The sequence below is a fragment of the Xenopus laevis genome, chromosome 6S (assembly GCF_017654675.1).
Source record: "Xenopus laevis strain J_2021 chromosome 6S, Xenopus_laevis_v10.1, whole genome shotgun sequence".
NCBI lineage: Eukaryota > Metazoa > Chordata > Amphibia > Anura > Pipidae > Xenopus > Xenopus laevis.
In genome coordinates, this window is record NC_054382.1 from 24,100,961 (window position 1) to 24,115,333 (window position 14,373).

Consider the following 14,373-nt stretch of genomic DNA (forward strand, 5'->3'; position numbering starts at 1 on the left):
TATGCTGTTTTTTAATTTCTATCATATTATTTTTATTATTGTTAGTAGTAGTAGTAGGATTATTATGGGGCAAATTTATTCAGGGTCAAATTTGAATATTGATAAATGTGCCTCTATGTATTAATACAATTCAGCTGGCCAGGTTGGGTCACTTGAGTTGAAGAAGCATGATCATTTTGGCTGGATAACAGGCTAGAGTATGACTATTCCAACTTCTTATTGTATTTCAGACACTTCCCAGTTTTTCCAAAGACAGTCCAAATATGTAATTAAGCCACAACAAAGAAAGTGATTTGTGTGGGATGTTATATAATGTACGTTACATATTGTTTAAATGAAACTTTTTATTTATTATTAGTACAGGTACAGGATCCGTTATCCATAAAGCACCAAATTACGGGACATCCCTCCTCCATAGACTCCATTTTAATTAAATACAGTTATTCAAACTTTTAAAACTTGTTTCCTTTTTCCCTGTAGTAACAAAACAATACCTTGTACATGATCCAAACGAAGGTATAACTAAACTTTATCACTGTTGGGTTTATTTAACGTTTAAATCATTTTTAGCAGACTTAAGGTATGAAGTTCCAAATTACAAAAAGATCCCTTATCCGGAAAACTCCAGGTCCTGAGCATTCTAGATAACAGGTGTTGTACCTGTACTAGCCTACAACTTCAATTTGTTGGGTATAAGAATATAAAACACAAAACAAACTATGATCAAAGCTGAAAATGGTTGGTTATAAAAATAGTAATTATACAGGTATGGTACCTATTATCCAGAAATGCTCGCGGCCCGGGGCTTTCCTGATAACGGGTCTTTCCATAATTTAGAACTTCATACCTTAAGTCTACTAGAAAATCATGTAAACATTAAATAAACCCAATATGCTGGTTTTGCTTCTAATAAGGATTAATTATATCTTAGTTGGGATCAAGTGCAAAGTACTGTTTTATTATTACAGAGAAAAAGGAAATCGTTTTTAAAAATTTGTATTATTTGATTATAATGGAGTCTATGGGAGACGGGCTTTCCGTAATTTGGAACTTTCTGGATAACGGGTTTCCGGATAACGGATCCTATACCTGTAGTAATAATAATAATAATACATATGAGTAGAAATATGATTCATTTTCTCATCTCTTTGTGTGTTGCAGAACGATTTACACCATATGGCCCTAAGAATCTAAGACAAGCTTGGAACAAGTAAGTAATGGTTTATATACTACTTTTTTATTTTTGGACTTATTACTGAGCACAATAGTGATCATATCATTTTACTTGAGTAGCAGCATATGAAAATGAGCTGTAGAACTATATGCATAGGATGCAGTTTGGGTTAATAGATGCAATAAAAGATATTTATGAGGTCCTCCTTCAGCTATATGTGTGTTTTGCTCAGAGTGATTGGCTTAAACTATTTGCCACATACAAATATCATGATGTCCGATCAGTTGATGAAGCCTATCTATTGAGAACATATACTGCAGTATGGATTTGCCTATAGTTATAGGCTAATTTGGGAAGGAAGGCATACTACTTCTGAATTGAATGTTGTATCATGGGTGGTACAATGGTGCAGTGATTAGCATTGCTGTCAGCAGTCCTGGGGTTGGGGATTTGATTCCATCAAGAGAACTATCCTATGTATGTTCTCCCTATATCTGTATATATGTTCTCCCAAATGTTAGGCACCCCAAAGTGATTGTATTGACTTACTTGAAACCCCAGGCCAGTGCTCCCATCAGCATAAAACTGCACCGGCCCGGGGTTATACCAGTGATCATCACGAAGCGCTCGTCTTCGGGCTTCTTCTTTCTTCTCGCGGCTGCGCATGCGCAGTAGAACAAAAAGGCGCAATTTAACTAAAAAGTTGGCTATTTTGTTGAACTGCGCATGCATTTGCCCCGGGAAATTTGTAGAAAGAAGAAGCTGGAAGAGGATCGCTCTGTGGTGCTCACTGGTGTAACCCCAGGCCGGTGCAGTTTTCTGCTGATAGGAGCACCGGCCTGGGGTTTCAGGTAAGTAAATACAATCACTTGGGGTGCGTAACAATCGGCACCCCCAAATACACCAAGCCTTTCCTTCTCCTTTATCTCAAGGGATGAAAGAATAATTGTGCCTCTTTATAGGTAAGGCATCACCTTGAGTATGCAGTGCAGTTTTGGGCTGCAGTCCTTAAAGGGGTTAGTTATAAGATCGGGTCAAATGAGAGTAATATTTTTTTAAGGCACAGTTTACTCTTGTTTACAATCTAATACCTGAATTCCTAGGACTAGGAGACAAATATAGAAACTGTTTTTATTGTGTCCAAAAATTCAGAACTGTCTTCATGGTTTCTTATTTGGTGTAAGTGTGTACTATGGGCACAGTAACAGAGACATAGAGAAAACCATTGTTATTCCCTTTAACTTTAGCAGTAAAAGGCCAAACTCCCTCCCAGTTAAAGAAAAGGTGTGACTTGAATCGCAACTGGCTTGTGTATCGCTATTACATCAGTGAATGTATTTAGCTTTCATATTGTAACTATTGCCAACGTTTCAGGACTCATACAGATCTAACATGCTTCAAACAAAATAATATGATGATAAAAACTGAATATCTTGGTTTGAGTGGGTAGACACGACCAAATGTAGACTTGTAGGCTCAGGGTCCATGTAAGCTATAGATTTTAAGTTTTGGTTGTATAAAAACCAGGTGCACTGCCAAACAGAGTCTCAATGTACGTTGACAATCCTCATAGAGGCTACCAAATGGCCAATCACAGCCCTTATTTGGCACCCCAGGAACATTTTTCATGTTAGTGTTGCTCCCCAACTCCTTTTACTTCTAAATGTTGCTCAGGGGTTCAAAAGGTTGGGGATCCCTGATTTAAAATAACTGGGAACTTTTGGTTTTATACTGGAATGGCACAAAAGAAGGTTCAAACAATAAGAAGATAGAGCACATAAATGATAGTAACTGTGATATAGCTCTGGAACTATTCAACTTACAACTCAGAGACACGATACTTCAGAGCAGCCTGATGGGAAGGACGGTGGTTATGGAGGATTTTTATTAGGTGGATTGGCACACACCAGCTATTGGTTTGTGACTTGAAATAATAAAAAAAAAGGATGGACTGTTTTAAAATTAAAAAAAGTTAAGAATCCAAGTGACAGAACTGGGTTGCTAAGATAAGGAAGAGAAGAAAGAAACTAAAGAAACAAACAGAAAGAGAAGCAGTGGGTATCCCTAAGGGTAAGGGCACACGCAAAGATACGGGGAAATTTAGTCGCCCAGGATAAATTGACTAATCTCCCCGAACTGCCTCCCGCCAGCTAGAATCTAAAAACGCCGGCAGGATGGCACTCGGATCGCTTCGTTTTCCAAAGTCGGCCGAAGTTTCCACATGGGGCAACTTCGGAAAGCGAAGTGCACCGATTGTCAACCCACTGGCGATTTACATTCTAGCAATCGGAAGGCAGTTTGGGGAGATTAGTCTCCCCGAAGAAGAGGAGATTTGTCGCTGGGCGACTAGTCTCCCTGAATCTGAGTGTGTGTCTCTGCCCTAACTGACATCTTCTGTCTCACAAGGTTGTCTGGCCTGAGCAACTATAAAAACACTAAGGGGCAAATTTACTTATGGTCGAATATCAAGGGTTAATTAACCCTCGATATTCGGCTGTCGAAGTTAAATCCTTCGGCTTTGAATATCGTTCGATTCGAAGGATTTTAATCCATCGATCGAATGATTTTTCTTCGACCAAAAAACGATTGGAAAGCCTATGGGGACCTTCCCCATAGGCTAACATTGACTTCGGTAGGTTTTAGGTGGCGAACTAGGGGGACGAAGTTTTTTTTAAAGAGACGGTACTTCGACTATCGAATGGTCGAATAGTCGAACGATTTTTAGTTTGAATCGTTACATTCAAAGTCAAAGTCGTAGTCGAAGGTCGAAGTAGCCAATTCGATGGTCGAAGTAGCCAAAAAAAACATTTGAAATTTGAAGTTTTTTTTATTCTATTCCTTCACTCGAACTAGTCCAGGTCCGGACTGCCATTTCAGGTACACAGAGGCCCAATCATCCCACACCAGCCCACTAAATACTGACTTTCTATGGTACCTTATAGCAGCCCTGCTGGCATTTGCCAGAACCCACAGATTGCCAGTCCGGGCCTGCTTTCAGCGCTTTTGTCCACTCCATTGTAAATAAGTAAGAGGTGACATTCAAAGAACCTGAACCAAAAGCAGCACCATGCTACCCGCCGGGTCAGTTCAAGAAGAACACCTGTATTTTTTTCCTATAAATGTCAGCAGTAATTGTTGTTATATTGTCTACATAGGCCCTTTGGTCATTTGCACTAACAAATGTGTATCATAAAGGATTGCTATTGTGTTTGCTGCCCCTCAAAAATACTGTTGTGAAGAGAACAGAACCCATACGATGTATTGTCAGGTAGTTGTTTGTATTCAGCAGCAGGATGCCAAAGGTTTCTTCTGTTTGTTAACAGTTGTAAAAAAAAAAAGCTTCACATAATAACTTTATTTTTAGGTAACGCAATTCAGCTCTTCCTCCCTTCAAAATACAAAATATGAAGAATAGAGTTTTTTCCCTGCCTACTGTTTTCTCTTTAACAGATTCTGTGCTCATTACAGGTTATTGACAAGTGAGTTAGGGATCTGACTGTGTGAATAGCAATAGCAGAATATTACTAGCTTTTAAAGTCTATACCTGCTGATTATCATAGGTTTAACGTTATACGACAGAGCAAAGCTACAAATGATTTGTGTCAAGCGCAGTAGGAAACAAAACACATAGTTCTATTATGTGCTGCTATGTTTATCGCCTAAATGCCTTCCTTGACTAAACAATTAAGTTACCTGGTGAAGGAGTGCATCCCAACTCCATTATGTGTATCAAGCACATTTACATGGTTATTTGAACATAGTGTACAGTAAGCTTTCTAAAGAATATGCCAGCTTCCCATGACAATATCTTGCACCATTACAAGACACATTATACTACTTATTTAACACAGACACTGATAAACATTGTGCCTCTAAAAGAAGATGCGTTTGGAGCTGATACACAGCATTCAGCTGCTTTTCACAATCATAGCCCAGAGCATGTGAACTTTTCGGTTACAGTGATCAACTTCAAAACTTTCTGCTTTTGGGATAAACTTGCTCCTTTTTAACACAACCCACTTGTCAAGCCTCCCTGGGATATGGAAGAGCTTTCATCACAGTTGACAAAGGGCATGGTTAAAATAACTGTGTACAGTTGTAATAGGCCCTTGTCTTGAGTTAACAGCAGCTTTAGTTAATCCCTTTCTCCGTATCAGCTTTGATGCAGTGCACTTTTGTCTGTGTATTTAGCTTCAATGGGAATATTTACAAGAAAACGCTATGCAGTTCAATTTTGAAATGGCCTTCATACTCACTTGTCGTTCAAGGGGGTCTTGTAGGTTTTCCACCTACTCAGAGTGCCAATATCTGGTCATTTTGGATTATATATACTATGCATTTAGTTTAGCTGCATAAAAAGAGGGTGATACAGATATGGGACCAGAATAATTGAGACCTGGGGTTTTCCAGATAAGGGATCTTTCTGTAATCTGGATCTCACCTTAAAGGGGGTGGTTCACCTTTAAGGTAACTTTTATATTGGTTTTCATTATTTTTTTTTATATAGTTTTACAGTTATTTGCCTTTTTCTTCTGACTCTTTCCAGCTTTCAAATGGGGGTCACTGACCCCCATCTAAAAAAAACAAGTGCGCTTTAAGGTTACAAATCTATTGTTATTGCTACTTATCTTTCTAATTAGGTCCTCTGCTATTTATATTCTAGTAGGGATGCACCGAATCCACTATTTGGGATTCGGCCGATCCCCGATTCCTTGGTGAAAGATTCGGCAGAATACCGAGCCGAATCCTAATTTGCATATGCAATTAGGGGCAGGAAAGGAAAAAGTGGGGAAAATTCTTCTTTTGCGACGAAAGTCACATGATTTCCCAACCCGCCCCTAATTTACATATGCGTATTAGGCTTTGGATTCGGTTCGGCCAGGCAGAAGGATTTGGCCGAATCCGAATCCTGCTGATAAAGGCCGAATCCCGAACCGAATCCTGGATTCGGTGCATCCTTATATTCTAGTCTCTTATTCAAATCAGTGCATGGTTGCTAGGGTGATTTGGGCCCTAGCAACCAGATTGCTGAAATTGCAAACTGGAGAGCTGCAGTTTGTCTCAGAATGACACTGTCTACATCATACTAAAAGTAAACTCAAAGGTGAACAACCCCTTAAACTAGGGATGCACTGAATCCAGGATTCGGTTCGGGATTCGGCCAGGATTCGGCCTTTTTCAGCAGGATTCGGATTCGGCCGAATCCTTCTGCCCGGCCGAACAGAATCCGAATCCCAATTTGCATATGCAAATTAAGGACGGGGAGGGAAATCGTGTGACTTTTTGTCACGAAATAAGGAACTAAAAAATGTTTTCCTTATCTCACCCCTAATTTACATATGCAGATTAGTATTCGGTTTCGGTATTCGGCTGAATCTTTAGAGAAGGATTCGGGGGTCGGCCGAATCCAAAATAGTGGATTCGGTGCATCCTTACCTTAAACATATGATTTTAGTTACTGAGGTGCAGAAGGGTGCAACGATGACACTTCTTGAAAATTAAATATTTTGAATGTATGTATATATATATATATATATATATATATATATATATATATATATATATATATATATACACATATATATATACACATACACATTGATCCAATAAGGCATCCGGTGAGAATATCTCTGGTACACCTGCCATTGCTCGAGGGCACAAAGTCATGTGAGTCCAAAGGGAACTGAACTTTTTCTCATCGGCACGGAGTCAATTCAATGGCCTGGGGCATAAATTCTGTGTTAAAATCACAACATGAACAATAGGCAGCATTATGAGCTTTACAAAAAGGACTGTTGGATGCTTAAAACCATAGCCGTCGCAGGATAAAATAAACCAAGCCGTTAAAGGAAAAAAAAAATGTATAATGGGTTAGCCGCACTGTTCTTTGATAATAAGTTTTAATTTCAGTTGAAAGTGATGCATGGCTGGGAGGTGTTTGCTTAGCATCTGCCAATTACAGTCCCAGCGCCAGATTGGTATTATTAACAATAGGTAAACAGCAGTGTTGAGTTTGCTGAGATGAAGCTAATTTATTTTAACCTTTGTTTTGCTCCCTGAAATAAGCTTCCAACAAGGTTGCACCAAGCCCTTGTGTAAATAGAGAGTTAAAAAGCTGAAGAGTCAGCCCATTAATAAAGTACATATCCACTAATCTTGCTCCCCAATGACTTTGTTCAAGCTCCATGATTCCAAATACAGCCACTTCCCATTGAATTATTTAAATCTTGCAATAATTGATCGTCGACTGCTGAATATTTGATTAGAAATACAATGCAATCGGCCAACTTCTTTGTGATGTTTGTCCAGCTAAATCCTTCAGTGCCTGAACAGACGCTCGCCCGCCGAAGATGCCAGCTGGGTTTGTTTTATGCTTCTGTCAATATGGATTTAAAAGAAAGGCAAAGAAGCACTTACTTAATATTAATGTACCCCCTCGCCAGCGAACATAATGTACAGCAAAACTAAAAATATTGTTCCATTAGCGAAAATAACTGGAAACAAAAGGAAGGCTTTATAGAAGTAAAGCAGAGAGCTCCTTTCCTCCCAGACAGCAGTGCATACCAGGCATTTTCCAGTCTATCTGATGGAAATCGATCCTGAGGAACGGCTGGTTGGAAAGAGGAGCTGCAAGAGAAGCAAGGAAACACTTCAAAGGAAGAGAAAAAACATATTTCTTGCCAAATCTTGACTTTAGAGGAACGTACAAACACCAAAAGGAAATAAATCCTGAGGATGATAGATTGGATTCCCCAATTAATACAGATTTCTTTCAAGCTTGGTCTTAGAGAATGCATCCCATACAGGTAGTGCGCTCTAAAAAAAAAAAGGAGAATGTCAGAATATCACTGTTTTAGATGCAACGAAGCTGAAATATTATTTGTTACAGTTTGTGAAGGTCAAGGCCAATTCTTTCTTTATTGCAGAATTGTGCACAGTCTGTAAGGCTATTAGGCTATGCTTGAAAAAATGAACAGCCCTTTAAAGTCTTTAACTACCCCAGTGATATCAGGTCCTTTCCCTGTATGATTTGTCCACCTCTATTTCTATATATTCATGTAAGAGAGCCGGGTCGGACTGGGCCAGCAGGGCAAGTTTTTTCCCGGTGTCCCACTGGCCCAGTCCGACCCGGCTCTCTTATATGGTCGGACTGGGCCAGTGGGACACCGGGAAAAAACAACAGTGGGACATGGGTTTTTACTATTGAGTGTTGTTCTTAGATCTACCAGGCAGCTGTTATCTTGTGTTAGGGAGCTGCTATCTGGTTACCTTCACATTGTTCTTTTGTTTGGCTGCTGGGGGGGAAAAGGGAGGGGGTGATATCACTCCAACTTGCAGTACAGCAGTAAAGAGTGATTGAAGTTTATCAGAGCACAAGTCACATGACTTGGGGCAGCTGGGAAATTGACAAAATGTCTAGCCCCATGTCAGATTTCAAAATTGAATATAAAAAAAATCTGTTTGCTCTTTTGAGAAATGGATTTCAGTGCAGAATTCTGCTGGAGTAGCACCATTAACTGATTCATTTTGGAAAAAAAATGTTTCCCATGACAGTATCCCTTTAATGTTTGCATGATATTCTAGTAGACCTAAGGTATGAAGATCCAAATTACAGAAAGATCAGTTATTCGAAAACCCCCAGGTCCCGAGCATTCTGGATAACAGGTCCCCTACCTGTATTACAAGAAACACATGTATATTTTTCATCTAGGAAGTTTCAATTTGCTTCATTTTTTATAAACAAACGTAAATGGGTCATTACAATAAATCATTAAAAAATTGATGAGAATAGTCAATTACATGAAGTTATACAATTTCCTAGGAAAGGAACCTGTTAGAGAATTAAAATAGAAGCACAAAAGAGGTTTATTTAGAACATTTATATATTTATAGCAAATTGGTGAATATAGCATATTTGACATCTGTTTGTTTTTTTTCCCCAAAGAGGCGTATTTCTTACGAAGCATTCTTTTCAGTTACTACAATCTTTTATCTTTTGCTCTTCATCTGTGGCACCAGATGTAAAAACAGAAAGCCGGAACTCGCATGCTCTGAAATCTGAGCTGAACTTTTTCTATTTATGGTTTGATTCTCATGGGTAAAAATGCATATAAAGTAATTCAGCATAGTCTTCAGAAAAATGTAAAGGAAGCGCTTTGTTTCTCTTCTATTAAATTGGTATTACTTAGTATTTTAAAACTGTGGTGTTTTGTACAGTGAGATTCAACAGTAGTATTAAATACACAGTGCTATTGAATTCCTTAGCTGTTTCAGGCAGTATCTGTATTTGCAGCAGTGCTGTGATTGGTACGGCATTCCTGCCCTGATTATTTGAGGCAGCAAGTTACAGTACTGTATATCCTCGTTTTATATTTCTTTCAGAGACCCAGAAAAAAATGGTGTAAAATCTGTGAATAAAATGTAAAATAAGGGCAATGTATTTGTACCTGGATAAAGAACTGGCTTAAGTTGCTTTTCAACTTGTTTATTAATGACCTGAATATTGAAAGTTCTGTTTCTATTTTTGCTGATGATACAAAATTGAAAAGAACTAGAAGTTCCATGCAGGATGCTGCCACTTTGCCGAGCGATTTGACTAAATTGGAAAACTGGGCAGCAAACTGGAAAATGAGGTTCAATGTTGATAAATGCAAGGTTATGCACTTTGGCAGAAATAATATAAATGCAAGTTATACACTAAATGGCAGTGTGTTGGGAGTTTCACCGTCAAACAACTAGTTGTTTTCAGATGGATCAACAGAAATAATGACATTTCCAAATGACTTTCTATTTTCTATGTGTCACAGTTTTTCTAATATTGAAGTGTAAAGTGTCATTTTTCACCTTCTGAAGCAGCCCTGGGAGGGGGGTCGCCAACCCTGTAAACTGTCAATACATTTTTTATCTTTGTCTCTGCTGAGCAGAATCTTTGGGTTTCATTACAGGCAGCTGTTAGAATTGATACAATAGTTGCTAATACTCCAGAGATGCTGCTGAGAAATGGATCAACTAATTGTTGCAAAATTTTAACAGTCCAGAGTCTGCACCTGAATTACTGAGCTGCCAGACTCAAACACCAGAGACAAGAACATTCAACTTGAAATTAGATTTTGGAAAAACAGTTTAAAATAAATAAAGTAAAGTATTTGAAAAAGTCTTTATTTCTGGGGAAAATCTGAAAACAACTGAACTGAAAAAAGTGTTTGGAAGGTGAACAACCCCTTTCATTGAGAAGAATGTATGGGTGATTGTAGATAACAAGTTGTATAATTCTGGGCAGTGTCATTCTGTGGCCACTAAAGCAATTAAAGTTCTGGCTTGCATGAAAAAGGAAAATAAATCAAGGGATGAAAACATAATTGTGCCTTTTTGTATAGGTTCTATAGGTTACTTAAGAGGGATATAAATGAGCTGGAGAGAGCAGGCCTGGACTGAGATTCAAAATAGGCCCTGGCATTTCAGATACACAGAGGCCCAAACAGGCCACACAGCAGCCCAAACAGCCTCCCACCAGCCCAAAATATAGTGACTGTCTATGGCAATTTATAGCAGCCCCTCTGGCATTTGCCAGAACCCACAGATTGCCAGTCCAGGTCTGGGAGAGAGTGCAGAGACTAAGTGCAACTATACTGGTTAGAGGGATGGAAGACTTAAATTATGAGGGGAGACTGTCAAGGTTGGGGTTGTTTTCTCTGGAAAAAAGGCGCTTGCGAGGGGACATGATTACACTTTACAAGTACATTAGAGGACATTATAGACAAATATATTGGGTTTATTATTTTTATTAAATTATTAATTATTCAATTATTTTTTTAATAGACTTAAAGTATGGTGATTTAAATGACAAAAAGACCCATTATCCAGAAAACCCCAGGTCTAGAGCATTCTGGGTAACAGGTCCCACACCTATAAAGGGAACAATGTGATTTTCACTGGAGTGCAACTTTTTCCATATGACAAATATGTGAACTCAACTATTCGGTTTGAGTTTTTTCCTCTTAAAAAAGCAAGGAAAAACGCAATTGTGTTTTTATATTCTCAGATTTGAATTTGTTTGAATGGGACTCTATGGGGGTTATTTATCAAAATCCAAATGTATCTTTTTATTTTCTGATATATACTCCGACCAAACCTGCACGGGTTATCTCCACTTATTTATCAATACATTTTCCTGAAAAATTCCACTGCGGTAAAAAACTCAAAAAAATCAAGAAAATTGTATGAAAATTCGAATTGTACCAACTTTTTGGATTTTCCACCCAATCAGATTTTTTGCATTTTTGCTCGAAAACCAGCACATATCAGGATATCTTTGGGACTACCCCCATTGACTTATACACAACCTCTGCAGGTCTGAGATGCCAGGTTTTCATATTTAGACTTTTCCCATCCTTGGGTTTACTGAAAATCCTGAAAAATTCGGATTTTATAGTAAAATAAACTGGATTTTTTTTCGTGTTTTTGGCATTTGGAATTAATAATAAATAATCCCCTAGGTGTTTTAACCCAAAATAACCTTTAAAACATCCAAGATGTGGTCAGGAAATATATACTGTATGGCCACAAGTGCCTGGACACTTACCTGTCCAAAATTGCATTCCAAAATCAAGTGCTAATACCATGGAGTTGGTCCATTTTCTGCTAAAACAACCTTTATTCTTCTGGGAAGTATTTCCACTACACTGGGAAATAAGTGGGGAAACACAGATTTATTCAAATTATTAGGGTACAATTCCCTCTTGGCAATTTTATAGTGCTTATTGACAGTGGCGGAACTACCGGCGGAGCAGGGGTTGTGATTGGACCAGGGCCCACACCCCCGCAGGGCCCGTAAGCAGATCGCGCACAGATGTAGCCAGTAGGAAGATCGCTTCTGGAGGGGGGGGCAAGCTGCACGGCCCACAACGGGGCCCAGCGCCGGCTAGTTAGGTTACTGCCTATTGACAGGCCCGGATTTGAGCAAGGCCACAAAGGCCCTGGCCTAGAGTGGTATAAGGTAAGAGACAGCATGCTTCCCAGCTCCATGGGAAATGTGCTTGATTCCGGAGATCTGAGCACAAGGCGCTATTGCTCTAGTAATAGCAACGCCCCAAGGCCGCATGGTCCTAGTGCCAGCCACTTTTGTGTGCACGCCCCTCCTCTGCATGGTCCTAGCGCCGGCCTATTGGGGAGCGAATCTCCAGTGCTCCTTAGAGATGTGGCTGGGCACATCCCCTAAATGTTGCTGCCCTAGGCCTGGGACTTTGTGGCCTCACCACAAATCCGGACCTGCCTAGAAATACCGATACAGCCAGACTGGAAATAATTCCAGGGTTCCCTTTCATAATTGATTATGCTTTTGCAGTAGTGCCTAAGAGCAGGGACCTTGTACTTTATAATCTAGTAATCTAACCAATAAACGGTTTCACTCTGTTATTCTATGGCTAGCACAGTACAAGTATAAAACCTGTTATCCGCTTACTAATTTGTATACATTTAAGTACGCTTCCCACTTATGTTTAATACTTGTTGATTATATAGTGAATAAAGTACCCCCTTTTGTAAAATATAAGGATATTATAGGGCCCATTTACTTAGCTCGAGTGAAGGAATAGAATAAAAAAAACTTCAAATTTCAAATGTTTTTTTTGGCTACTACTTCGACCATCGAATTGGCTACTTCGACCTTCGACTACGACTTCGAATCGAACGATTCAAACTAAAAATCGTTAGAATATTCGACCATTCGATAGTCAAAGTACTGTCTCTTTAAAAAAAACTTTGACCCCCTAGTTTGCCACCTAAAACCTACCGAGGTGCCATGTAAGCCCATGGGGAAGGTCACCATAGGCTTTGTAACAATTTTTAGGTCGGAGAAAAATCTTTCGATCGATGGATTAAAATCCTTCTAATCGAACGATTCGAAGGATTTAATCATTCGATCGAACTATTTGCGGTAAATCCTTCGACTTCAATATTCGAAGTCGAAGGATTTACATTCGACAGTCGAATACCGAGGGTTAATTAACCCTCGATATTCGACCCTATGTAAATCTGCCCCTATAAGTCACCAAGGAGTTCCATGACCATATACAGGTCATGGAACTCCGAGGTTACTTCTAATATCCTCATATTTTACATACTTCATTTATTATAATACACAAGTTTTAGTGAGTCATGTGGCAAAAATGACTACTCACCGTTTATAACTGATGACATCACTAGTTTATAAGGATATAGTTTACAAGATATGCATGACTTTTGTGTATTATATACATTTGTTTACAGATTACCCGCTCACAATTCATGCTAAGAAGGATAATTGTTTTCCCCCTCCAGCTCCTTAACCTCTTGGCTATAGTTTTGCTCCTTGTCATTTTTTCTTTTTATGATTTTCCCAGGAGCATTTTTTATTTATTTTTTAAATATGCCCATATGTCCCAGCACTTTTAGACTTGCATGCTCTTGCATATGTATTAAACTGATATCCGCTGGACCCCTGATAACTGGCTTCTTCTGACGCCTCTAAGGCTTTCAGGAAAGCAATAGGTTGACAGCGTATTGGTTCTTCATATTTGACAAATGATCTTTAGATTTTCCTCTCTGAACAGATGTCAGCATTTCTTATGCAAGCTTGCTGCTGCACACAAAGGAAGGTGTGTGTAAATAAATAGATGTAAATATTGCATTTGATACACACATATACCCATAAAAGGAGCTGGCTTATCCAAAGCATTCGCCACACACGGTTATTTGATTTTTCCCACAAAATGTGCTGTGTTTCATCTAATTCTGTGAAATCTGCTCTCTTTACATGTATATCTGGCTTAGATCTGTTATATCCTTAAAGCTTTGAGAGATATGTTATAATTTGCAGGTATTTCAAGGCAGATGTGGCTTTTTTATGATTTCTTGTACAAGTATGGGACCTGTTATCCAGAATGCTCTGGACCTGGGGTTTTCCAGATAAAGTAATTTGGATCTCTCCATACCTTAAGTCTATTGAAAAATCCTAATATGAATTAAACCCAATAGGATTGTTTTGTGTCCAATAAAGATGAATTATATCTTAGTTTGGATCAAGTACAAAGTTGTTTTATCATTACAAAGAAAAAGGAAATCATTTTTAAAAATTAGAATTATTTTTTTGAACTGGACGCTATGGTAGACGGACATCCCATAATTCAGAGGTTTCTAGATAACAGGTTTCCAGATAAGGA

At 38.7% G+C, this 14,373-nt stretch overlaps 1 protein-coding gene across 4 annotated transcripts in view; it reads left to right on the forward strand.

The window, feature by feature from the left end:
* The window catches only part of cdk14.S (cyclin-dependent kinase 14 S homeolog), a 288,439-nt gene that overhangs the window by 214,280 nt on the left and 59,786 nt on the right, over positions 1–14,373 (forward strand). For all 4 annotated transcript variants that reach the window (XM_041567463.1, XM_018269154.2, XM_018269153.2 and 1 more), the window contains one exon: positions 1,162–1,210. In XM_041567463.1, coding sequence (XP_041423397.1) covers positions 1,162–1,210 — 49 coding nt within the window. The remainder of the gene's footprint in view (positions 1–1,161; positions 1,211–14,373) is intronic.